General features: G+C 43.9%; 1 protein-coding gene across 2 annotated transcripts in view; it reads left to right on the top strand.

The window, feature by feature from the left end:
• The first annotated feature begins 1,785 nt into the window (after nt 1-1,785).
• The window catches only part of Plcxd2 (phosphatidylinositol specific phospholipase C X domain containing 2), a 55,672-nt gene continuing 36,519 nt past the window's right edge, over nt 1,786-20,938 (top strand). Inside the window, exons 1-2 of one of the 2 annotated variants that reach the window (XM_031364017.1) lie at nt 1,786-2,056; nt 2,275-2,509. In XM_031364017.1, the coding sequence (XP_031219877.1) occupies nt 2,347-2,509 (163 nt within the window). In that variant the 5' untranslated portion in view covers nt 1,786-2,056; nt 2,275-2,346. Of the gene's footprint in view, nt 2,510-20,938 lie in introns of both variants that reach the window. The other variant, XM_031364016.1, reaches the window with a different exon arrangement.

The following is a 20,938-nucleotide window of genomic DNA, read 5'->3' as shown; positions in this document are numbered from 1 at the left end:
TTTGGAATGGTAATGTATGTTGGAAGCATGTGATCTGCTTTTTGACTTTGACTTTAAAGGAGATTACAATTAAGTGATTGGATGAATCTCAGAGGAGACTTTGAGCTTTGGACTTTTAACATTGTCGAGACTGCTCTAGAGTTAGGGTCTATTGACACTGAACTAAATGTATTTTTCATTATACTATGGTCAGTTGTGGCCCTCATAGACTCATGTGTTTAAACAAGCCTGTGGGGGCCAGAAAGTAGAATGTGGTGGCTTGAATATCGTTGGCCCAGGGAGCGACACTATTGGGAGGTGTGGCCTTGTTAGAGGAAGTGTGTCACTATGGGGGTGGGTTTTGCCAGTCTTCACCTGTTTGCCTTTGGAACAACGTGTAGAACTCTCAGCTCCTCCAGGGCCAAGCCTGCCTGGACACTGCTATGCTTCCTGCTATGAGGATAATAGACTGAACCTCAGAACCAGTAATCCAACTCCAATTAAATCTTGCCTTCTATGATTGCCTTGGTCTTGGTGTCTTTTTACAGCAATGGAAACCCTAAGACAGATAGCCTGGGGTACAGGGATAAAATGGAGGTCATCTGGTGATTAAATGACAGCTGGTCTAAGGTTCTGTACACGGACTTCAGGTGTTTTAAGAATTCTGGCCACTGTTTTCATTTCCTCTAAGGCACTCCTGAGTCTCTAGGGTCCTTCTTGCCATAAAAGGCTACCTTAATTAAAAAAAAAATTAAAATAAATTTGCCTGTTTGCCAAAATATTATTATTGTTTGTTTGTTTGCAAAGTACTCATGTCAGGTCTTGGAGGTGGCTCAGTGGGTAAAGGTGCTTGCTGTCAAACTTGACGATCTGAGCCCTGGAATCTGCCTCATGGAAAGAGAGAGCAGGAGCAATATGTCCTCTGAACTGCACACATGCGTGTTCTCACAGATAAACGCATACAATATAGAAATCTAATTAAAAACTTAACTAATTACATTGGATTATAAAACTCTGTGCTGTATTTGAATATTATTTGAAGTGGGAACAGTTCAGAAAGCAGAGAAGTGGGTCTTTGTTCTACAGACCAAGTTAGGGAACCTCATTTCAAAATGAACTTTGCAAAGGCTGCCACCACTTGACCTGCCTCAGGCTTGTTTCATCCATTAAGAGGAAGTATATCAGCAATCTTCTGTGCTTTGTGGCAATCCTATGAAGAGCAGATGAGACAAATAATTCAAAAGGTTTCAAACAAAAGCAACGTGAATGTAAAGGACCATTATCCCCTCCTCCGTGATATGGAAATAATGGCACTGACCATCTTCAGCGGGCTGTTCAGGAGAACTGTCAGTTTGCAATGTTTCAAACACAAACCGGCTTTGGTGCTACCATCTAAATTCGAGCCGCAGCACCTTTCTCTGGCCTCTCTAGCTCTCCTGTTTCTGCTGCTTCCGTGGTTTGCAGAAAATGTAGCGCTTTCTGGGTAATTTTCGCCGCAATGAGTGTAAAGCGGAGGGATAGAGGAGAAACATTTGTGGTCGCGTCAAAGATCTACGTGAAAAGATCAACCTGAAGACAGACCGCGCAAATTTCCCCTTTTGGGAGCAGCAGGCCGCAGCGCGACCCGGCCACACGCCACGCTACCAGGCTGGAGTGGAGGGAGGGAGGAGCTAAGAGGCAGGGGAGGCGTGGGAGCGAGATGGAGGGGCGGGCCCCCAGAGCATTGCCCAATCAGAGCGAGGTTCTCCAGCGACCAATCACAGCTCTCCTAGTCTGGCAAATCTGCCCGGCAGTGCGGGGCGGGGCCGCCAGAGTCCCGGGGCCGCCGGTTACTCTTCTGAGAGCCCTTCAGAAAAGCACAGGGCAGTGGGCAGAGAAGCCAGGGGGCGGAGGTGCAGGCAGGCCCAGGCTGTGTGTCAGCCTGGGGACACCCGCGGAAGCACCCATGAACGAGAGATGGTGCAACCGGGGCACGCACGTGTGTGCAGCCCGCTGGCACGTCTCTATGCCCTGTGGGCACCTGTCGTGTGAGTAGCTCCGGGTGTGGCTGTTCCTGGATGCTTTGGGTTTCAGTAAGGTTTGTATCTTTGGGCCTGCCTCCCCCGTCTCCAGAGGGGAACTAAGAAGTTTAACTGAGCAGGGACTGAGGAGATTAAAGGAGTGGATCTCAGAGGCAAGGCGGAGAGGGTGGGGACTGCGGGCGCAGCAGGCAGGGAAGCACCTATTTGACCCATCTGCCAGCTAGAAAAGAGTCTTGAAAAGACTGGCGTGACCCATGTGCTCTGAAATGTCTAGAGAGCCCCGAGCGGTGATGACCACAGAGTGAGTGGCACTAGGCTGAGCCTGTCTAGTTCGTGGACAACAGGGATGCTTGCATTTAGAAAGGCCAGAAGGAAACTCAGGATGGGCACCATCTGCTCTCCCAATCCCAGCGGGACAAAGACAGCCTCGGAAGTCTGCAATGCCGACTGGATGGCCTCGCTGCCCCCTCACCTCCACAACGTCCCCCTTTCCAATCTGGCAATCCCAGGTATTCTTCTATAACTACTTGTTCGCACTGTATTTAATTCTGCCATTTTAGTGTTTGCTAATGGGTTGGGTTGTTTCTGTTGTTGAAAAACAATGCGAGTGATCTCTTTTATTTCCAAATTAAAAAAAAAAATTAACAGAAAGGTAGCTGCTTTAAAGAGAGCCAAGTGGACTGGATCACTGTCAAAAGGGACAGTCGGGAGAATGGAATCACTGCACTATTGTTTTGTTGTTTTTATTTTGTTTACATCACACAACCTCAATCTAAGAATGTTAACCATCTTGATACTGAGGCCTGAGTATGTGAAGGGCTCACTGACTTGAATCGTTAAAGGAAAAGAGGGAGAGATCAAGGATAATGGGTAGAGAGTCCTTAACAATCTTAGCTCTGAATCTAAATTAAAGCTGAAAAAAAATACTTCTTTTCTCACTTATCTGACCTTGTTTGAAAACAAAAAAATCAGATAAATTTTAGAAAAATAGGTTCAGATTCCGGGCTGGGTATAAAGACACATAGTTTTGTTGTTGGAAATGCCAGAAATAGAGGATGCAATCTGTCCTCACAGGCAGTCATTAGGTGTGATGAAGTGACGGTGTTTGAAGCTTTGTCTATATATACACAGGTGTCCGCCTAGCTGATCCAGAACTGTAGCGTTGAGAAGCACCTCTGCTCCTGCTGAGCTCCCCAGTCAGAGGCTTCAGAGGTCGACAGTGCTCTCAGACAATTAGTTCGTCTTTCCACTGAAAGGGTTGCTAAAACATAGTTATCTTGGGAAGGATGTTTAGACCACCCTGAGCTCAGCTTGGTAAGCTGGGTGAAAACCTACGATGCTGGGACTTAGAAGCACTCTGGGAGCAAGTGGTGGACCAGTTCTTTCTCTTGCTTGGGGACATAGCTATCAAAGTTTAGACTGTCTGATGAACTCACAAGCACTTCATAGACTTACTTGCTTTTTCTTCTGCCTTAAAAGATGACCTGGAATCACCTCCATCTGCTTTCTATTCATGGGAAAGAGAGTTGTTTTTGGTTTTGGGGTTTTTTGTTTTGTTTTGTTTTGTTTTCCTTGCTCACCTCTTTTGGAAGTCTTCCAGGTTCACTGTCCTCATGGGCCCTAACTGCTGTTGAACAAGGGAAAGGTTGGGAAATTTTGTAACAGCCACAACTCCCTTCTGTTTTACTGGCCCTTAACTACAGTACCTTGGGAAATGCCAGATGGCCATGCTTTAGAACATGTCTCTTCCATGTTTAATTGATGCCTATGGAGTCACTGCCAAACGATGCATGGGACACTTCTAACATGAGTCATTTGCCTTCGGGCTCTTCGGAGGAATTATTTTGCTGAGTGATATGGCAGGTAGTTCATGTTTGCAAACAGAATGGCATCTTCGGCAGGTCCTAAATGACCCTGTCATTCACAGCATGTCCAGGTAGGCTGGACTTCCTCCTTCCTGGTACTTTGAACAGTTCAAACTGTAGCTCGACTGGGCTGTGAATTCTGACTTGGACTCTAAGAAGGATCTGGGTGTTTGTTTTTGACCTATCAGGCTCTAGAAATGCGAGAGGAAGCAAAATTCTTGAGACCCATTGCTATACCGGTAACTCAGTGTTAGCTCTATGAGACCCATTGCTATACCGGTAGCTCAGTGTTAGCTCTAGGAGGCGCTCAGAGCTTCCTTGACCCTGCTTTATGAAGCAAATTTTTCCTGATAAGCAGAATGAGAAAATGGTAGCCCCATCTCCCCAACGCATGCTGTATTTACTATTATGGAAATATTTTTTACCAGGAAAGAGAGAGACATATGTAGGTATTATCAGCTCAGAACAGGAAATACACATTCAAGAACTATCCATTTACAGCCTTCCACCCGCCACTTCTGGTTTCATTACTGCAGTCTGACTTTTAATATTTCCTAGAGAAAGGTTTACAGTCAGGTTCAGCCTAGCCTTGATGAAAAATTACAATATATGTGATGAGTTCAGGAAGTGGGGTCCACCCTCTGTCCTTTCCTGTACATTACAGTGCATATGTGCTTGGTCTCTCTCTCTCTCTCTCTGTCTCTCTGTCTCTCTCTCTCTCCTACATACACACACACACACACACACACACCTTATTGTTCTAGCCTTTCTTTGAGACACAGTTCTGCTATCTAGCCTGGCCTGACTTCAACCTTAAGAGCCTCCTGCTCATCCTTCCAAACTGTAGCTATAGGCCACCATGCCTGGTAGTAAATATTCATTACTGACCTCCACCCTGATGTACCTGCTGGCATACATTACCTCCAGTACTTATACTTCCCATAAAATCAATAGGACCCTCATTTTTGAAATGGACATTAGGGGTTTGGGATGTAGCTCTCTTGGTACATGAGTACTGGGCTAAGTACTTGGTCCTCACTCTGGTCCCCAGCAGCACATCAGTGAGGCATACAAGCAAGAAGATTGGATTCCAAGGTCACTCTCTGCTGCATAGTGAGCTTGAAATCTCTTCCCCCAGAAAGAAATAAGGAAATTGTCACCCAGAAAATTTACATTGTTTTCTCAAGATTACAAATAGTCGGAGTGGCTGAGCTAGGGTTTAAACCTTTATGTAATGAAAACACTCACTTACTGCCTCTGTGCCCTTGAGGGGCCTTGGCCAGTACAGAGGAGTCGAGGCAGTTCCTGGATGAGAAGCAGGTTTCAGAGACCATACTCTGTAGCATGTGAAAGATGTTGTCAAAACAAAAACAAAAACAAAACAAAAAACAAAACAAAACAAAAAACTGGGTGTTTTGTTCGTTGTTGCTGTTCTTTTGTTTGTTTGTGACAGGGTCTCATATAACCTTGGCTGGCCTGGGAGCTGAGATTCTTTTGCATCTACCACTCAAGTGCACAGAATTGCAGGCCAATTGCAGCACACCTAGCTGGAACTGGGTGGTCTCATCTGGGAAATTATATATCACTGTGGACATTCGATAGACACAGAGGGAACGCTGTCTAGATAGATGTATAAATATTATACATGTGAATGATAATAGGTACATAGATCCTAGATATATGATAAATAAATAGATGGCAGATAGATAGATATAGCTAGAAGTAGAGGTAGACTTGTGATGGATTGGAGCCCAGTAAGACTGAAAGTCAGCATTAGTGCTTTGACTCAATGTGTTTGTGTGCTGAGGCAGATCCATGGGGGGGGGGGGGGGGGGGGGGCTGTGGCAGCAGTGACAAGGCAAAGTCAGGCCAAGGGTGAGGGAGGGATCTGGCAATCCTAGATCTGGAGGAGGTTAATTATGTCAGATGTGAGTGCACCTGCTGTGTGTGCCCAGGAGTTGATGGGAGACAGCACGTGTGGCTGTGTGCTCTCCATGGGGCCCTGGTGGATTACTTGACTTGACTTCCGTAACTGTTACCACCACCTGTTAAGCTCCACCGTCACTCTCAACACATTGAAATACCTTGGAGGAGAACCTCAAAGCTATTCTCATTCCCAACTGTGTCTAGGCATTTGAACTCTAAAAGGTAAATGTTCTTGACCTCATGGGTGCCACCTTTTAAAGTTAAAGTATTGATATTATGGATGTTTTCTGAGAAGAAAGTCTTTCTTTTTTTTATATATCATGTATACTGTTTTCCTTCCTTTTCTTTCTCTCTCTCTTAAAACAGGGTCTCACTCTGTAGCCCAGGCTGGCCCAGACTTTACCAAAATCCTTCCTTCATACTCTGCCACCCAAGTAGCTGGCTGAGACTACAGGGTAAACCACCATACTTGGCTGTATAATACTACTTTTGAGTGAATTCTTTTTCTATTTATATATTATGGCTCTGCCATTTTCTTCTTTTTTGTTTCTTTTAACATTTTTTTCTTTATTAAAAGTAAGATATTTGGTTTATAGGGAAGAGCCTTCTTGAGTCTGAGGATCTTAGATCGTGCTATTGTCTCTGCCTGTGTGGTGTGGAAGTAGGAGTATTTCTACTTGTGATTAAGATACTGAGTAAGAGCTAGGCATGGGGTGTCATGTTTATAGTCCTAGTCCTTGGGATGTTGAAACAGGAGGATTGCTGTGAGTTCTAAGTGAGTCCGGGCTATATAAGTATGTTTGGGGCAACCCTAGGCTGCAGAATGGGACCTATCTCAAAAAGTAAACATTAAAAATATACTGAGGTCAAAGAAATCCTTAATCTTTTTCAGATTTAAAAAATCATTTGGTTAATTTAGAGTTTTAAAAAAACCTGTTCTTTGTTAAAATATAGACATATTGGGAACAATTGCTAAGTCCTTTTTGGTCTTTTTGGTCTAAAGGACATGGGTTAGTTTGTTTTATGTGTATATATATATATATATATATATATACACACACACACATATATATATATATGTATATATGTTTAAGACAAGAAATGAATTTGGGTTCCAACAAGGACATAGTTCTGTAAAATGAAGCGAGATCCTCTTCTGACTCCTAATTTTCACCTCACTGTCTCCTGGGTGTATTTTAAGAAAAGCCCATGCTCGATCTATAGGAAATCAATCACTGCTGTCAAAGAACCTTGTAACCCATCAATGTGTAGCCACCTCTGCAGACCTCCCCACCATATACAGTTAAGAGCAATCTGTGACGAACGTCAAAACAGATATAGATAATGTGTCGCAGAGGCACACAGAATAGGAAAAGCAATTCCAGCTTTTTATTCTCAACTTTGTTGAGAAAATGGCACTCGACCTAGTTTAGAGGGAGGGTGGGGGGTGGTGGGGGCGGGTATCTGCAGCCTCCTGCTCCAGCGCTTGAGAGGCTGAGGTGCCAAGGAGATCTCTATGGGTGTGAGGCAAGCCTGGGCTGTAGAATGAATTCTGAGTAAGTCTGGCTACATAAGATCCTACAAGGGAGAGGAAGGGAAGGAGGGAGGAAGGAGAGAGAGGAAGTAAGTCTGGGCTGCAGGAGGCCCTATAAGGAAGAGGACGGGAGGGAGGTAGGGAGAAGGAGAGAGAGAGAGAGAGAGGGGGGGGGGAGAGGGAGAGGGAGAGGAGGAGAGGGAGAGGGAGAGAGAGGGAGAAATGAGAGGGAGAGAGAGAGAGGAGAAGGGGAGAGGGGGAGAGGAGAGGGAGTGGGGAGAGGGGGAGAGGGAGAGAGACAAGGTGGGTCAGAGCTACAAGAGATACTACCTTGTATCTCTTGAAGATTAGGGTTGGGAGGGGGCCATTCCAAAAATACAGTCCAGTGAGGTAAATGATAAAGGATGTGGATGGATGGCCCCTTTGGCTACCCTGTCATGACCCTCCTCAGTCCTTTCATTGTTGCATTTCTCAACATACTGCTTTTAGTCACTTAGTTGGTGAAAGTGTCTCTATACCTCTTATGACCCAGATCCTACTGAGTCGGTGATAGCAACTCAGACACTGGCCACTGTTCTGTGACTAACACAGAAAGCAGCAGAGTAAGAATGTCCATGTCCCATACTCATCATTTTCTGTGTGATACGTTGTTTTTACTTTTAGTGTTCTGGCACAAGGACTCACACTGTAGCCCACATTGGCCTTGAAGTTACTAAATAGCCACATCTAGCTTCCATTTGAAGCTATCCTCCTGCCTCATTCTCCAGTGTGGTCAGAGCTAAACTGATTACACTGCTTAGGTTTCCTATAGGTAAAAGGCCCCAGGAGGCTGTGCTACAACTTTCCAACCCATACCTTGTTGCTGCTATACACTGTACTACTGAAGTACCAGACTAGCCTTATCACAAGCGACTTAGGAAATGAGAAGTCTAGGCCAAAGAGATGGGTGGGGGCATTAGGAAAGAAGCAAGCTTGTGGTCCAGCATCCTTTCTGTCCTCTTTCTTCCCTCACCACTTGGAGCCTCTCATCTTCCCTGCTGCTGTCTCTCCCTGCCCTCATTTCTCCTTCTGAGTTTCACCTTTCTCCCAGTGACCTGGCCTGCCCTTGCCTTACTCACCTTCCTCAGGGACATTCTGTCTTAGGTGACTGTCACTTCTCCAGTTCCCAGGTGGCTCTGTCTTCCCAGGCTGTGGGCATTTCCTCTCTTTTTCCTCCTCCCTACCCTTCAGGTATCCTGTCCTTCTCTATGAAGTTGAATTCATGACCACTTGGTGATTTCTGTAACTCTCTCCGCTGTGGGTATACACTTTGTCCTCACCTGGGTCACGTGAGACAAAAATCACTGGGGGTGGGGGGAGCGAGGGAGACCAGGATAAAGGGGTAGTTACTCAGATCGGGAGGGCAGACCGAGTATGTTGCATTTAAAAGAGATCCAGGGGTCACTTCAAAGGTGGACATGGTAGACTGTGTAACAGTGTTGGGTTGGAACATAACTCTGAGTTGGGTCTGGAACCAAACCATTCTTCTGGTGGACTTGAAGCTGTGGAAAAGCAAAGCAAAGCAAAGCAAAATAGTCCCAACTCCATAATAATTAAAACTTATCACAAGACACCAAGTGATCGCTCAAGCAGCAATGCTCTGTTGTTGTTGTTTTGTTTTATTGCTGCAGTGTTGGAGAATGAACCCAGGGCCTCATCTATGCTAAATAAGCATCTTACCTATATTCCTAGCCATTATTTTCATGTTTTATTTTGAGAATGGGTCTTGTTAGATTGCCCAGGCACACTTTAGACTTGCTGTCTTGTTGCTCTGCCTCTTAAATAGCGAGTGACAGGAACCCAGGCTGCCAGCCCGGCTGAGTTTCACATTGGATAGTCATGGTGAAGAACAGTGAGCCACAACACTGGCATTCCCGTGGACACTTCTCCCTCCTTACTTCGTACACACCTCCCTCACCATCACACAAAAAGAGCAACAATTCAGGAGTCGTCTGTTTCTGTTAGAAGTAGGATCGTGATCTAGCTGCAGGGGTGAAGGCCTATAATCTCAATGTTAAAGAGGCTGAGACAAAAAAGTCTCAAGTTCAAGGCCAGCCTGGGCTATGTAGCAAGACGCAGACTCCAAAGTACCAAAAGCTGAGAGAATGTAACTCTGGTAGAGCACTTGCTACCATGCACGAGGCCTTCCGTTCCATTCCCAACAGCACCACAAAATATAAAGAAATGAATAAATAAATAATAACTAACTAAGTAAGTAAAGGCAGGATTGTGAACTAGTTAAGAGTGCAACCACTCTGCCATACTGCCTGGATTTTCTCCTCCCAATATTGAAACCCTTGGCTCCGTGTGAGAACTAATTCACACAGTATGCTTTCCAGTATAAAATAAGCTCTGTACAATTATTATTATGTGTATTTTTAAAACCAATCACACAATTCAGAGCTGAGCCTAGATGGAACAAGAGGCCAGAGATGTAATCTATACCCTCAGGTAATTTATAGTTTAGTTAAGGAGCCCACTATCCAATTAAGCTCTAAGAGTCCCTCTGATCAGATTACTATAACTTGGCCAGGCACACCCTTAGGAGGCTTAGAGTTCGGGACAGGGTAGGAGCCTATGGCTGCCTAGATCTGAGTACCAAGGAAGTCTAAAATGCAGTACAGACAGCTGATCCAGAGAGCTGGAAAAAAATATCCTTTAGTTATTGACTGTGTCTTGTCCACCTCCCCAAACTCAGCGGCCAGACGTGGTCAGCTGCAGACTTCCAAAGCTTCCGGGAAAGACTCAGCTCTCTGCAACAAGACAGGCCATGTTGTTAGTGCTGCTTCCTGTCTCCTTTGCCTAGCAATCGCCCTTCTGAACCGGGCATTTGGCTTCCTGTTCTCGAGTGAAGCATTACAGAATTCTTTCTTGTAAACTTGTGTGTGTGTGTGTGTGTGTGTGTGCTTGTGTATGGCACATATCTATCATATATATGTGTGTGTATATGTATATATCTATATATCTGTGTATCCATACATCCATATATATAAGTATATATATATATGTATGTATGTATATATGTATATATATATATACTTATACACCTTATTTGCAAACAGATGCTTCAGCCTCCACACACCAACACATATGCACTCCCCCACACTTGATACGCAATTGCTATGATCTTGGCCTGCCCCTAAGAGGATCCCAAATTCTAATGTCTCTTAATGCTCACCCTTCCTAAACATCTTGCCACCTTTCCCACTGACTGTTTGAGGGTCCTTTCCTTCATGCTCCTCTACCAGATATCCTTCTGAAGCTAGAGATTTGGTTTCTAACATATGGTCTGACCTGATCTCCAGCAGGTATGACAAATCATCTCTCTCTCGCCCTCTGTCTCTCTCTCTCTGTCTCTCTCTCTGTCTCTCTCTTTGTCTCTCTGTCTGTCTCTCTGTCTCTGTCTCTGTCTCTGTCTCTCTCTCTCTCTCTCTGTCTCTCTCTCTGTCTCTCTGTCTCTGTCTCTCTCTCTCTCTCTCTGTCTCTCTCTCTCTCCCTCCCTCACTCCCTCCCTCCCTCCTCCCCACCCCAGGACAGTGATTCTCTGTGAGTCATGACTCCTTGGGGTTGCATATCATATATTTACATTATGATACTTAATAGTAGCAAAATTGCAGTTGAAGTAGCACCAACATTATTTTGTGGCTGGGGCATCACCACAACCCGAGGAACTATGTTAGAGGACAGCAGGATTAGGAAGGTTGAGAAGCACTGCCCTGGGAGCTTCTGAGCACAGGGACCCTAGAGATAATGTGGGTGACGAGTCCAGTAACTTTGCCTTTAGGAGAGATCTCAAACCACTCTACAGATGCTGACTAGCCCCAATTACAGTTTCAAATCGGGCCTCGAGAGCAGAGATTATTTATAGAAATTACAATACGTGGGTGTGTTTGTGTTAAAAGAATTTGAACAGGCATCAGGGAACAGATTTAGGTGGTGGGAAGTCGTCGCTAGTTCTGTGTGTTTACGTATATAGCTAAGGAGGAGGCCCCCCCATGTCCTACTTGTGACGTTAAAGTTGGAAGGTTTTAAATTCTATGGCTGAACTACCCGGAGAAGCAAATAGTGTAGGAGGAATACATTTGCAGATCTCTAGGTGACTCTAAGAGAAAAGCTCTTGGGTTAAAGAGGCCAGCAGTACTGTCTAAGCCTGACACCTAAGTCTTGTCAACTCCAAGATGGAGTCCCTCCTGTATAGATATGTTGTCTACCAGGAACTGAAAAATATCTACAACAATAACTGTTTGCAATGTCTGCTTGTTCTAGGGTTGTGTGCATGTGTGTGTGTTTGTATGTATGTGTGAGTGTGTGTGTGTGTGTGTATACTCTGTATTCTATCAGTATTTTTCTGGAACAGATCCAACAGTATTAACTTTTAAAAAAATAGAGCCAAATGTGGTCCACACCGCTTAGAAATCTAAGGTAGATGAATTGCTGCAGATTGTTAGATGGCCTGGGCTACACAGTGAGTTCCAAGGCAGCGAGAATGAAAGAAAGAGAGAAGAAGCCGTTTGTACCTCCTAAGTGTTTTAGAGTACAGCTATAGTCTGCAGTAATGGACCAACTCAAATATTCAAGACTCTGTCAGACCAAGGTGAATATTTTATGAACATGTAATATTTGAAGTCTCATGTTCTAAAAGCAATATTCTTAAAGAGCAACTGAAGACAGATGGGATGGGGGGAATGCCCAACAGAAACAGGTGAGAGCGGAAACAATGTTTCGATCAATGTTGAGTTTAGATCCAGAGCAAGGAGTCCATATAGAATCTCCTGGGACTTAATGAGCATGCTTATTAATTTGGCTTTAGTTGTTGGTGTTTAACCCCTTTTGCCTCTTCTGGTTTTCATTTCCTATGTAGGAAAACATACTTGTATAAAGGAAAATCAGGAATTCAAAAGATGCTTATTTTTGTGCCATGTACTGTATCAGATCAGAGGAAACATTTTTCCCCCTACTCTTCATGAAATGGTTATCTTAGAAAAAAACTAAAATTCAAAATTGATGGAGAAGGGTACACTGCATCTGTGATACCCATGAAACCTGCTCCCAGTGACAGTGGAGCAGGGGTCAGAAACCATTACACACTGAGGAGTTTTCTTATTTGGGGTGGTCATTGAGAACATTGATGAGAAGGATTCATAGCTGAGGCTAGTCTTGAATTCCTTACTTTCCTGTTTTTATATTCCAAGTGCTGTTATTAAAGAAACGAGCCAGGAGTGTGCCAGTGTACCCAGCTGGATGGTATAGATTTTTAAACCTAGATTCCTAGAAAAAGAAATATGTAGGGAAGGAGTGACTGCGTTCTTGATTTCAGGCATGTCAAGAAAGAGTGACACTGGAGTGTCTTCACTAGAGGCATCTATACCATTTGGAGGCTCCTGAAGGTCCAGCTCACAAGCTTGCTGAGGAAGTTAAATGAAACCATAGCCCAGTTCCTCTGGTGGACTGGCTAAGATTACAACTGACAAGGTCATACCATAGGTCAAAAGGGTTTCATAAGTAATTGAGACGTGTCATTGTCCAAAAGTTTAGTTTATAATTCTTGTTGATGAAAAAAGATTGAAAATTACATGTTTACATCTGGGAAAGGAGAAAGGCCACATGTGAAAGTCATATATGCTCAGCCTTAAGCATCTTTCAGGGCCATTTTAACATTCCCATTTATAACGATCTCTGTATGATATAGCCCTGGCTGTCCTGGAACTCACTCTGTAGACCAGGCTGGCCTCAAACTCAGAAATCTACCTGCCTCTGCCTCCCAAGTGCTGGGATTAAAGGCGTGCACCACCACTGCCAGGCTATGCTGAAACTCTTCTCGGCTACTAGAAAACTTCAGGCAGACTCTGGGATTCGGAGGCTCCTTTCTCTTCCTGTATGCCTCTCCCCCAATCTTTTTTTTTTCTTTTTACCCTACTTTAAGGTGACCTTTGATTGGAATCATAACAGACTAGGAGAAGGTGTTAGAGAAGGGAAGAGGAACGAAGGTATAGAAGATCACGGTGACCTTGAAGAAACCCAGACAATCTGGTGTGATCAGAATAGAGTTCATTTGAATAAAGGAATGGAGATGAGGCTGGAAAGCAGGCAGGAGCAGGATCCTAAAGAGCTTCATATGTCATGCCAGAATTGAAGGCTGTGCCAAAGTCAGCCACTGGAAGCTTTGTTCAACAGTGGGTAAAAGGCTGCTAGCTGCTTTAGAGCAAAATGAATTACAATGACCCACATCGGCTGTTAGAGTTAGCTTGGGATGGCAGGGAGGGGGACAGCTTTGGCATTGTTTCTTTTACTATGCTCTAACCATGTGCCCATTACCTTCTATACAGCAGGCTCTCTCCCAGGCACTAGTCATTCAGACACTGTCAATAAGGACTCGGTCTCTGCCTTCAAAGAGCTACTTGGAGAACTGCACATTTAATCAACCTGTTACAACATAATATGCATGGAAGATAATAGGGGAGGTTCAGACTGGATCTGGAAGAGCATATGGCAGGGGCATCCTAACAAGATCTGGGAGCGTAGACAGGCCCATTAACACACTGAAATAATTCATTATAGATGTGTCACATTTGACAAAAGGGAAAGAATAGGAGCCAAGGTCATACAGTACTTAGAGGTCCAATAATCTGTGCTAGGGGCTTAGCTTCTCCTTAACAAGAGTATGAAGAGTATAAAGGGGGATGGGGCTTAGTTGTGAGAGCTCTGGGTAAGCACACACAGTGTCCTAGTGTAACTGTAAAACAGTGCACCGTGGTACCAAGCTGTAGTCCCAGCACGTGGGAAAGGTCATCCTGGTCTCCATAGTGAGAATGCTAAGTGAGACCAGCTCCATAGTGAGACCAGCTAAGGCCGCATGAGCCTCTGTCTCAAAACAAACAAACAAACAACCTAGTGGGGTGAGGAGCGTGAAGGGTTTTAAGCAGGTTGATGAAAATGTCAGCCTTGTGATTTGAAAAAGTCACTCAGTCTGCAGTACAAAATATATGGGGACAAGTAAGAGCTGTAACCAAGGCACATGTCACTGAGGTCATCCAGCCTGACCCAGAAGCAGTAAGTGTGGACCACAGAAAGGGGGCAGATGCTGGAGGCATTGAGGAGGAGGTGTCAACTGGAGTCAGTGATTAACCAGGGGAAACGGGAAACTTGGGTAGGGAGGAGGAAGAGACATTCCCAGAATACCTGGGGAACTAGACGGTGTGAGCAGTTCTGCTTAGTCTGGGCCTGTTGGGCCTCAGGTACAGTCTCAGAACTGGGAGATGGTACAGTGGGGATGATGTCAGAGCTAGACCTTAACTGCACAGTTGGCCCATCTTCCTATACCCACAGATGCTATTATATTCAATATCACATGATTCAAGTTTTAAGCTAACACTCCGGTTGTTTTGTGTTATTTTTTGAAACAGATTCCTATGCATTCCAGGCTGGCCTTGAACTGGATATGTACCCAGGAATGATCCTCCTGGCTCCAGCTCTTGAGCGGCCTGTGCCATCAAGCTTAGTTTATTCTGTACTAGGGAGCAAACCCAGAACTCCAGGAATGTTATGCAAATGTCATTACTGAGCTACACTCTCAGTGTCCTTTAAAGGGGTCCTTTAACATATATAACTTTGTTTAGATTTCAACTAAGATTTTTTTTTACATAGTTTAAGTAATAAGTCCTAGTTGTCAAATCTTACAGAGCTGGTCCTTTTGTGTACCAATCAAGTCTTCGACCTGTTTTTCTTGAGTCTTTTTCCTCAGACACATTTTTGTTGATGTTATTGATGTTGTTGTTTTGTTTTGTTTTGCGGCACTGTTTTGTTTTGTGTGGGGTGCATCACACAAGCCTTCTGTGAAGTAGAAACTGGACTCGATTTACCACAATCATCAAATACCACTTTTTTCCCACACATTGACATCTGGGATTACACCAAGGGGTTCCGTGAAAGCGGGGGAATTTTTTAGCAGAACATTTAACATGATGTAACTCTGCTCCTACTCTGAACACTTGCCTGGTTTTCCACACTATTATTTTTTCTTTCATATTAAAATGTTAGGGCAAATAGAATTACCTCAGAGTTGAGAAGGCTACCCAGACGAAGAACAAATACGTCTATGAGGGGTGACTCTCTAAAAGGTTATCCTCTACTTGAAGACCTCAGTATAAGTAATCCCACAGAGGAAGGAATTCTTTTAAGTTCTGGACATTAAAACACCAGGAAACCCTTCTGAAAGACTGTAGATAACCGTGAATACAGAGAGTCCATTACAATGCCTCTCAGGCATGCCATTGAAACCCCTTAAATTTTACTTATAGGATACAGGGGCTGGATTGGAGACTGTCTGTGGTAAAGGCAAACTCGTGTGCCTTGCAGAGGCATGGGGAAGGAAGGGTTCGGTTCGTTTAATCTTTCTGTTCATTAGGACCACTCAGGGAAGGACTGTGGCTTGTGGAGAAGAGCTTGTAGTCAGAGAAGCTCTTCTTGTATGTGTTTCACACATAAATATTTCATTTGACAATCACTTAGACCTGGAAAGCATCCTGGGAACCAGTCCTTGGAACTTCCTTCCTGCCAGACATTGGTAGACTAGGACCCTGGGCCCTGTCTCTCCTCCAACAATTAGAGGCCTCTTGGCTTTTCTATACATAAAAAGAATGTGTTGATTAAGGCCCTCTGCTTCCAGGGTTTGGCTTTACACGTTGCTTTGGTGTATTGTGAAAAATTATGAATTCAATAGGCAACTGATTAAAAATTAAATTGGCCACAGGGCTCTCTTGGATTTTGCTGGCAGTTTGATGGTTATTATGAACACTCTCCCATAGGGCTCATGAAAATTAATCAAGCCTGAGAGTTGAAGTTTATCCCTTTGGATTGGCAATAAGGTATTAAGATGTCCTTTGGTTTGGGAGACTACTTAGTGGTTCCCCTGATCCCGAATCTTGGCTCTGTTGGCTAGCTCTAACCATCCTAAAGATGCTTAGCTTTTGTGCACTTGCTAATAGGAAGACCTGTTCTTTCAAAATGCTGCATTTCTCTAAGAACCTAACAGGTGTATGATGTGGGAGGCCCCGGGAGATGTTATTAGAAAATAACTCAGGAAATATAGCCTCTAGAACTTAGATTTTTATTATAGCTGCTCTTTTAGTCATCCTAACTGGTTTATTTTTGTCCTCTATGTCTTCTGGCACATTCCTCTCCATTGCCCTAGATAACTCAACCCAGAAGGACCAATTACAACAAATGGAGCTGGGGATAAACAGACCTGCGGGGGTAAAAAGGTAGCTAGAAGGAGGAGCTCTGCCTGTAAGAAGATTGATGGGCCTAAGATGTTTGCAAAAAGACCAAGGGCCCAGAGCTTGCTGGCATTTAGCAAGTCTTTAAGCATCTGTTCCTTCAGGTGGCTGTGCTTGTGGTCCTCTGTATGCATGTACTCAGTACTATCGAGAATATGGAGAGATGGCCATGCATAACTTATGACCCTGTCCCAACTGCCTTATAGTGACGGAGACTGATATGGAGCTTCTTCCCACGCAGTGACCTTAGTTCATCAAGGATGTACTAAGTACCCACAGAGCATCAAGGGAAGAGAGGGCACTTAACAGACTGGAGTTAGATGACTCCAACTAATGGTTTTCAACTGGGTCACATAGACATAACTAAGACAGAAAGGGCAAGTCCAATAAAATGACACCCAAATGGTAAGGAATTTTCAGTGAATCTTTTGCCGTACTCCCTAACCAGAAGGCTCATTTCTCACATATAACTCTGTAAACTACTATATTTTCAGCTCAGGCCACTGAAATAGTTTAACATACGAATTATGTTTTATTCATTTCAAAGTTGTAGAGATTAAATGCCTGGGTTGTGAGACAAAATACTTTCCTATACGCACTGTCCTTGCCAGGCATGGTGGCTTGAGCTTATAAACCAGCAGAGCCATTGATAGGAGGTTGAGGTCATTTTGGTCTACATAACAAATTCCAGGCCAGGACAGACTACAGAGTAAGACCCTGTTCAGAAAAAAAAAAAATCCAAACACAGAACAAACACAACTGCTCCAATATATTCTAACAAAGTAAAAGCAAGAGCTTCCCAAGTCTGAGGTCAGTCTGAGCTATGCTATGACACCTTGCCTTGATCTGTTTCCCATCAGGAACACCTTACCCTGAACACCACCAGTTAAGAATACGTGCTCATTTTTGCACCTGTTCCATTTTTGTGTCTTATTCTATTTTCTCATTATTTTAATTGATATAAAACAATTACACATATTCATCAGTCACACTGTGGTGTTGTATATATTAAGACACATGTCTACATTGTGCTGATCTTTAAGGGTTTGAAGCTTTTGTTTCAATTTCATTTCTCTTTGTGTGTGTGTCTTTGTGTATCTCTATGTGTATGATTCATGTCTGAGGCCATCCATGCCTCTACCAGCTTGTAGAAGTCAGAGGATCACTTTCTAGAGTTGGATCTCCCCTTCTACCTTTCTATGGGTCCCAAGGATCAACTGTAGGTTGCCAGGCTTGCTTGACAAGTCCCTTAACCCAAGGCTAATCACTGGCCTATGTTTCATTTTTATTTGCTTGGAAAGAAGCACAGAGATGTCCATCATTCAGGGTAGAACTCCTGCTCCTAGTGCCTGTAGGGTTAACTCAGCAGTTACTTGACCTCAAGTAAAAACCTTCACCTTTCTTGCCCTTAGTTTCCATGTCTGTAAAATGGGGCTAGTTATAGTATTTACACCACAGGTGCCAAGTTGAGGAAGCACAATCTAACTGCTTTCCTCACTGTGATAGCACAAGATTCCCTGTATCGCGTCTGCTAAAATTCATAGAAGTCACTGACAGCCGGGTGCTGTTACTGTTTATTTCCATTCAAGGCTGTAAATTATAAACAACTCATAGGAAGGCTTGATAGGATGTTCCAAATATGTAGTTTCTAGTTGTTCACTCGCCATGGGATTGTGGACAGTCCTACTTCCTTGGGATTGATATGTGACAATTTACAAAGCATTGCTAGGCACCTGGCCTCCAGTGTCCACATGTAACTGACCTCAATATAGAACCCTGTCAACGATCCTACCTTAAGTCACACTCTTAGACTTTTCCATGAGGCCACAGAGCCTCTAGAAGGCACGGGTGAAGACTAGACCTCTAGTAAAGTCAAATTCTTGTGTTTGTTGGTTGGAGGGACAGGGTCTTATTATATAGCCTTGGCTGATCTGAAACTTTTTATATACATCCTACTGCCTCAAACTTGCAACAACAATCCTCCTGCTTCTACCTCCTGAGATTACAGCAGTGCATCACTAAATCTGGTGGGTTCTGTTGTTGTTGTTGTTGTTGTTTATTTGTTTGTTTGAGATGGGCCTTGAGATTGCCTCTTGGCACCCCCCACCCCACCCATTAGCATTCTGTCTAAACTCCACTCCACAGTTACCTGGCAACAGCCAGGTAGGCCTGGCCCACTATAAAAGGGACTGCTTTCCCTCTCTTGCTCTCTTCCTTTCTTGCTCTGTTGGGCTCTTGCTCCCTTGCTCTTCCCTCCCCACTCTCCTCGAGCTCATGGCTGGCTTCTACTTCTGTTTTCTCTCTCTCTCTCTCTCTCTCTCTCTCTCTCTCTCTCTCTCTCTCTCTCTCTCTCTCTGCCTTTCTCTGCCTCTACTACCCTCTTAACTCCTTTCCCCATGCCCTGAATAAACTCTATTCTCTACTATACCATCATGTGGCTGGTCCCTCAGGGGGAAAGGATACCTTGGCATGGACCTGCTGAGACATCCCCTTCCCCCATACCTCACCCACCCGCCATAGAACATATTCTTTTTCTCTTTATCTTTTTTACAAACACATCCCCACCCCCACCCCTACCTCCCAAGTCCTAAGAGAATAGGTAACACCATGTCTAGTTGGATATGGTTAAACTTTTTTTCTTTTGATGACTAAACTCTTTAAGTTAAAAAAAATTAAAAATTAAATGGATAAATAGAACATCATGGTGCATGTCTATAATCTCAACATTCAAGAGGCTGAGGCAAAATTGGTACCATAAATTTGAGGCCACCTTGAGCTATAGAGTGAGCAGCAGGCCAGTTAGGAATATATAGCTGGACCACGCTTCAAAACAAACAAAAACAAAAGATAAAATAAAAATTAAGTACAGTTAATTAGAATGCTATCAAGTAAGAAGCAAATCTAATATTTTATATAGCAATTAGTAACTATCCTTTCTGATTACCTAACTTAATGCCTAGTATCATTGTAGATACCGTAGCAATTTTGACGGGAGTGAACTACAGTTCATATACCTTGTAGGCAGTATCAGGCAGTTGGGATGAGGCCAATAAAGTCAGAACATGGCCACTGCCTCCTAAGTCAACAACCAGCTAGGTTGCTTCCTGGTGGTATTGGCTAAAGAGTAGCTTTGAGGAAGATGGCATGTGAGAGCAGCCTTTGAAAGGGTAGGGGGAAGGGCACACCAGAAAAGGCACAGAAGGAAGTAAATGAGAAAAATTAGAAATGGGAGCACAGCGAACCTTCAGGGAACCAGGAAGGGCTGTCAGGGAGGGACTGCAGAAGAGACAGGTTACGGAAATGCAGGGGAGGAAGGATCTGCTAAAGATGGAGTCCAGTCCCACAAAAGAAGTGTCCAGCATTGTGCTCTGGTTTATATCCTATTGTGGAGTCTGCGACAGTATAGGGAGGGCATAAAGAAAATCCCTGAAGTAAATATGCTCATTTTGTGCCCCCAGTCTGCTCACCCCCTGCCAACACCCTACTTCAGTTGGCCAGTTACAATTCATCCTGCAGGAAGCAGTCCAGGAGTAACTTCTTTGTGGATCTCCTTTACATATGCACATGCTGGAACAGGTTCCTGTTTCTTTTTCTACCATAAACGGCCATGACTCGTCATCTCAGTATACATTTGGGTCTGGTTCAAAATAGGCCTCTGTAGGAAACGCGACAGAGAGGGACGGAGGAGGAGAGAGACGTGAGGTTTTGAAATACTGACGGAGAATTTAGGCATGAAGGATGGGTGTTTCTACTTGTCTTAAGGAGAAACTAGGGCATGCAGAAAGCAAGTGTTGATGCCCAGGATAAGACAAGTGCTAATAACTGCATTGCAAAGTCTTAAAGTACCCATCACTTCATATAAGGGGTATGAAAATACCAATAGAAACAGAATAGCCTACTGAGAGATACTAAGATAAAATTAACTAGACTTTCTGTATTGGTTTCTTTGTCTTACATAAACCTAGTTAAATTCTTATGAAAACCTAGGGATATAGAGACACCACTCCCCAATTTTCAGATTGAGAAATTGAGGCACAAAGAAACTAAACCGGTTGTCAAAAACAGGAATCTTGGTATCAGTGCTAGAACTGTGAAAAACAGCTCTTGTTGAATTCACTTTATCACATCTTAATCAAAGGCACTTATGAAGCAAACCTTTGGGGTTGCACCAAACCTTCAGTTCTTTTTGTTGGTTGTAATAAAGCTAATTTTCTTTTCATCCGGGACTGTCTGATCCCATGCCAGGTCTCTAATGCATGGTACTCTGAAGATGTTTGTGTATGAAGGACCACCCACGGA

The sequence above is a fragment of the Mastomys coucha genome, unplaced genomic scaffold (assembly GCF_008632895.1).
Source record: "Mastomys coucha isolate ucsf_1 unplaced genomic scaffold, UCSF_Mcou_1 pScaffold12, whole genome shotgun sequence".
Lineage (NCBI taxonomy): Eukaryota > Metazoa > Chordata > Mammalia > Rodentia > Muridae > Mastomys > Mastomys coucha.
This window is presented reverse-complemented; position numbering and strand designations above follow the sequence as displayed.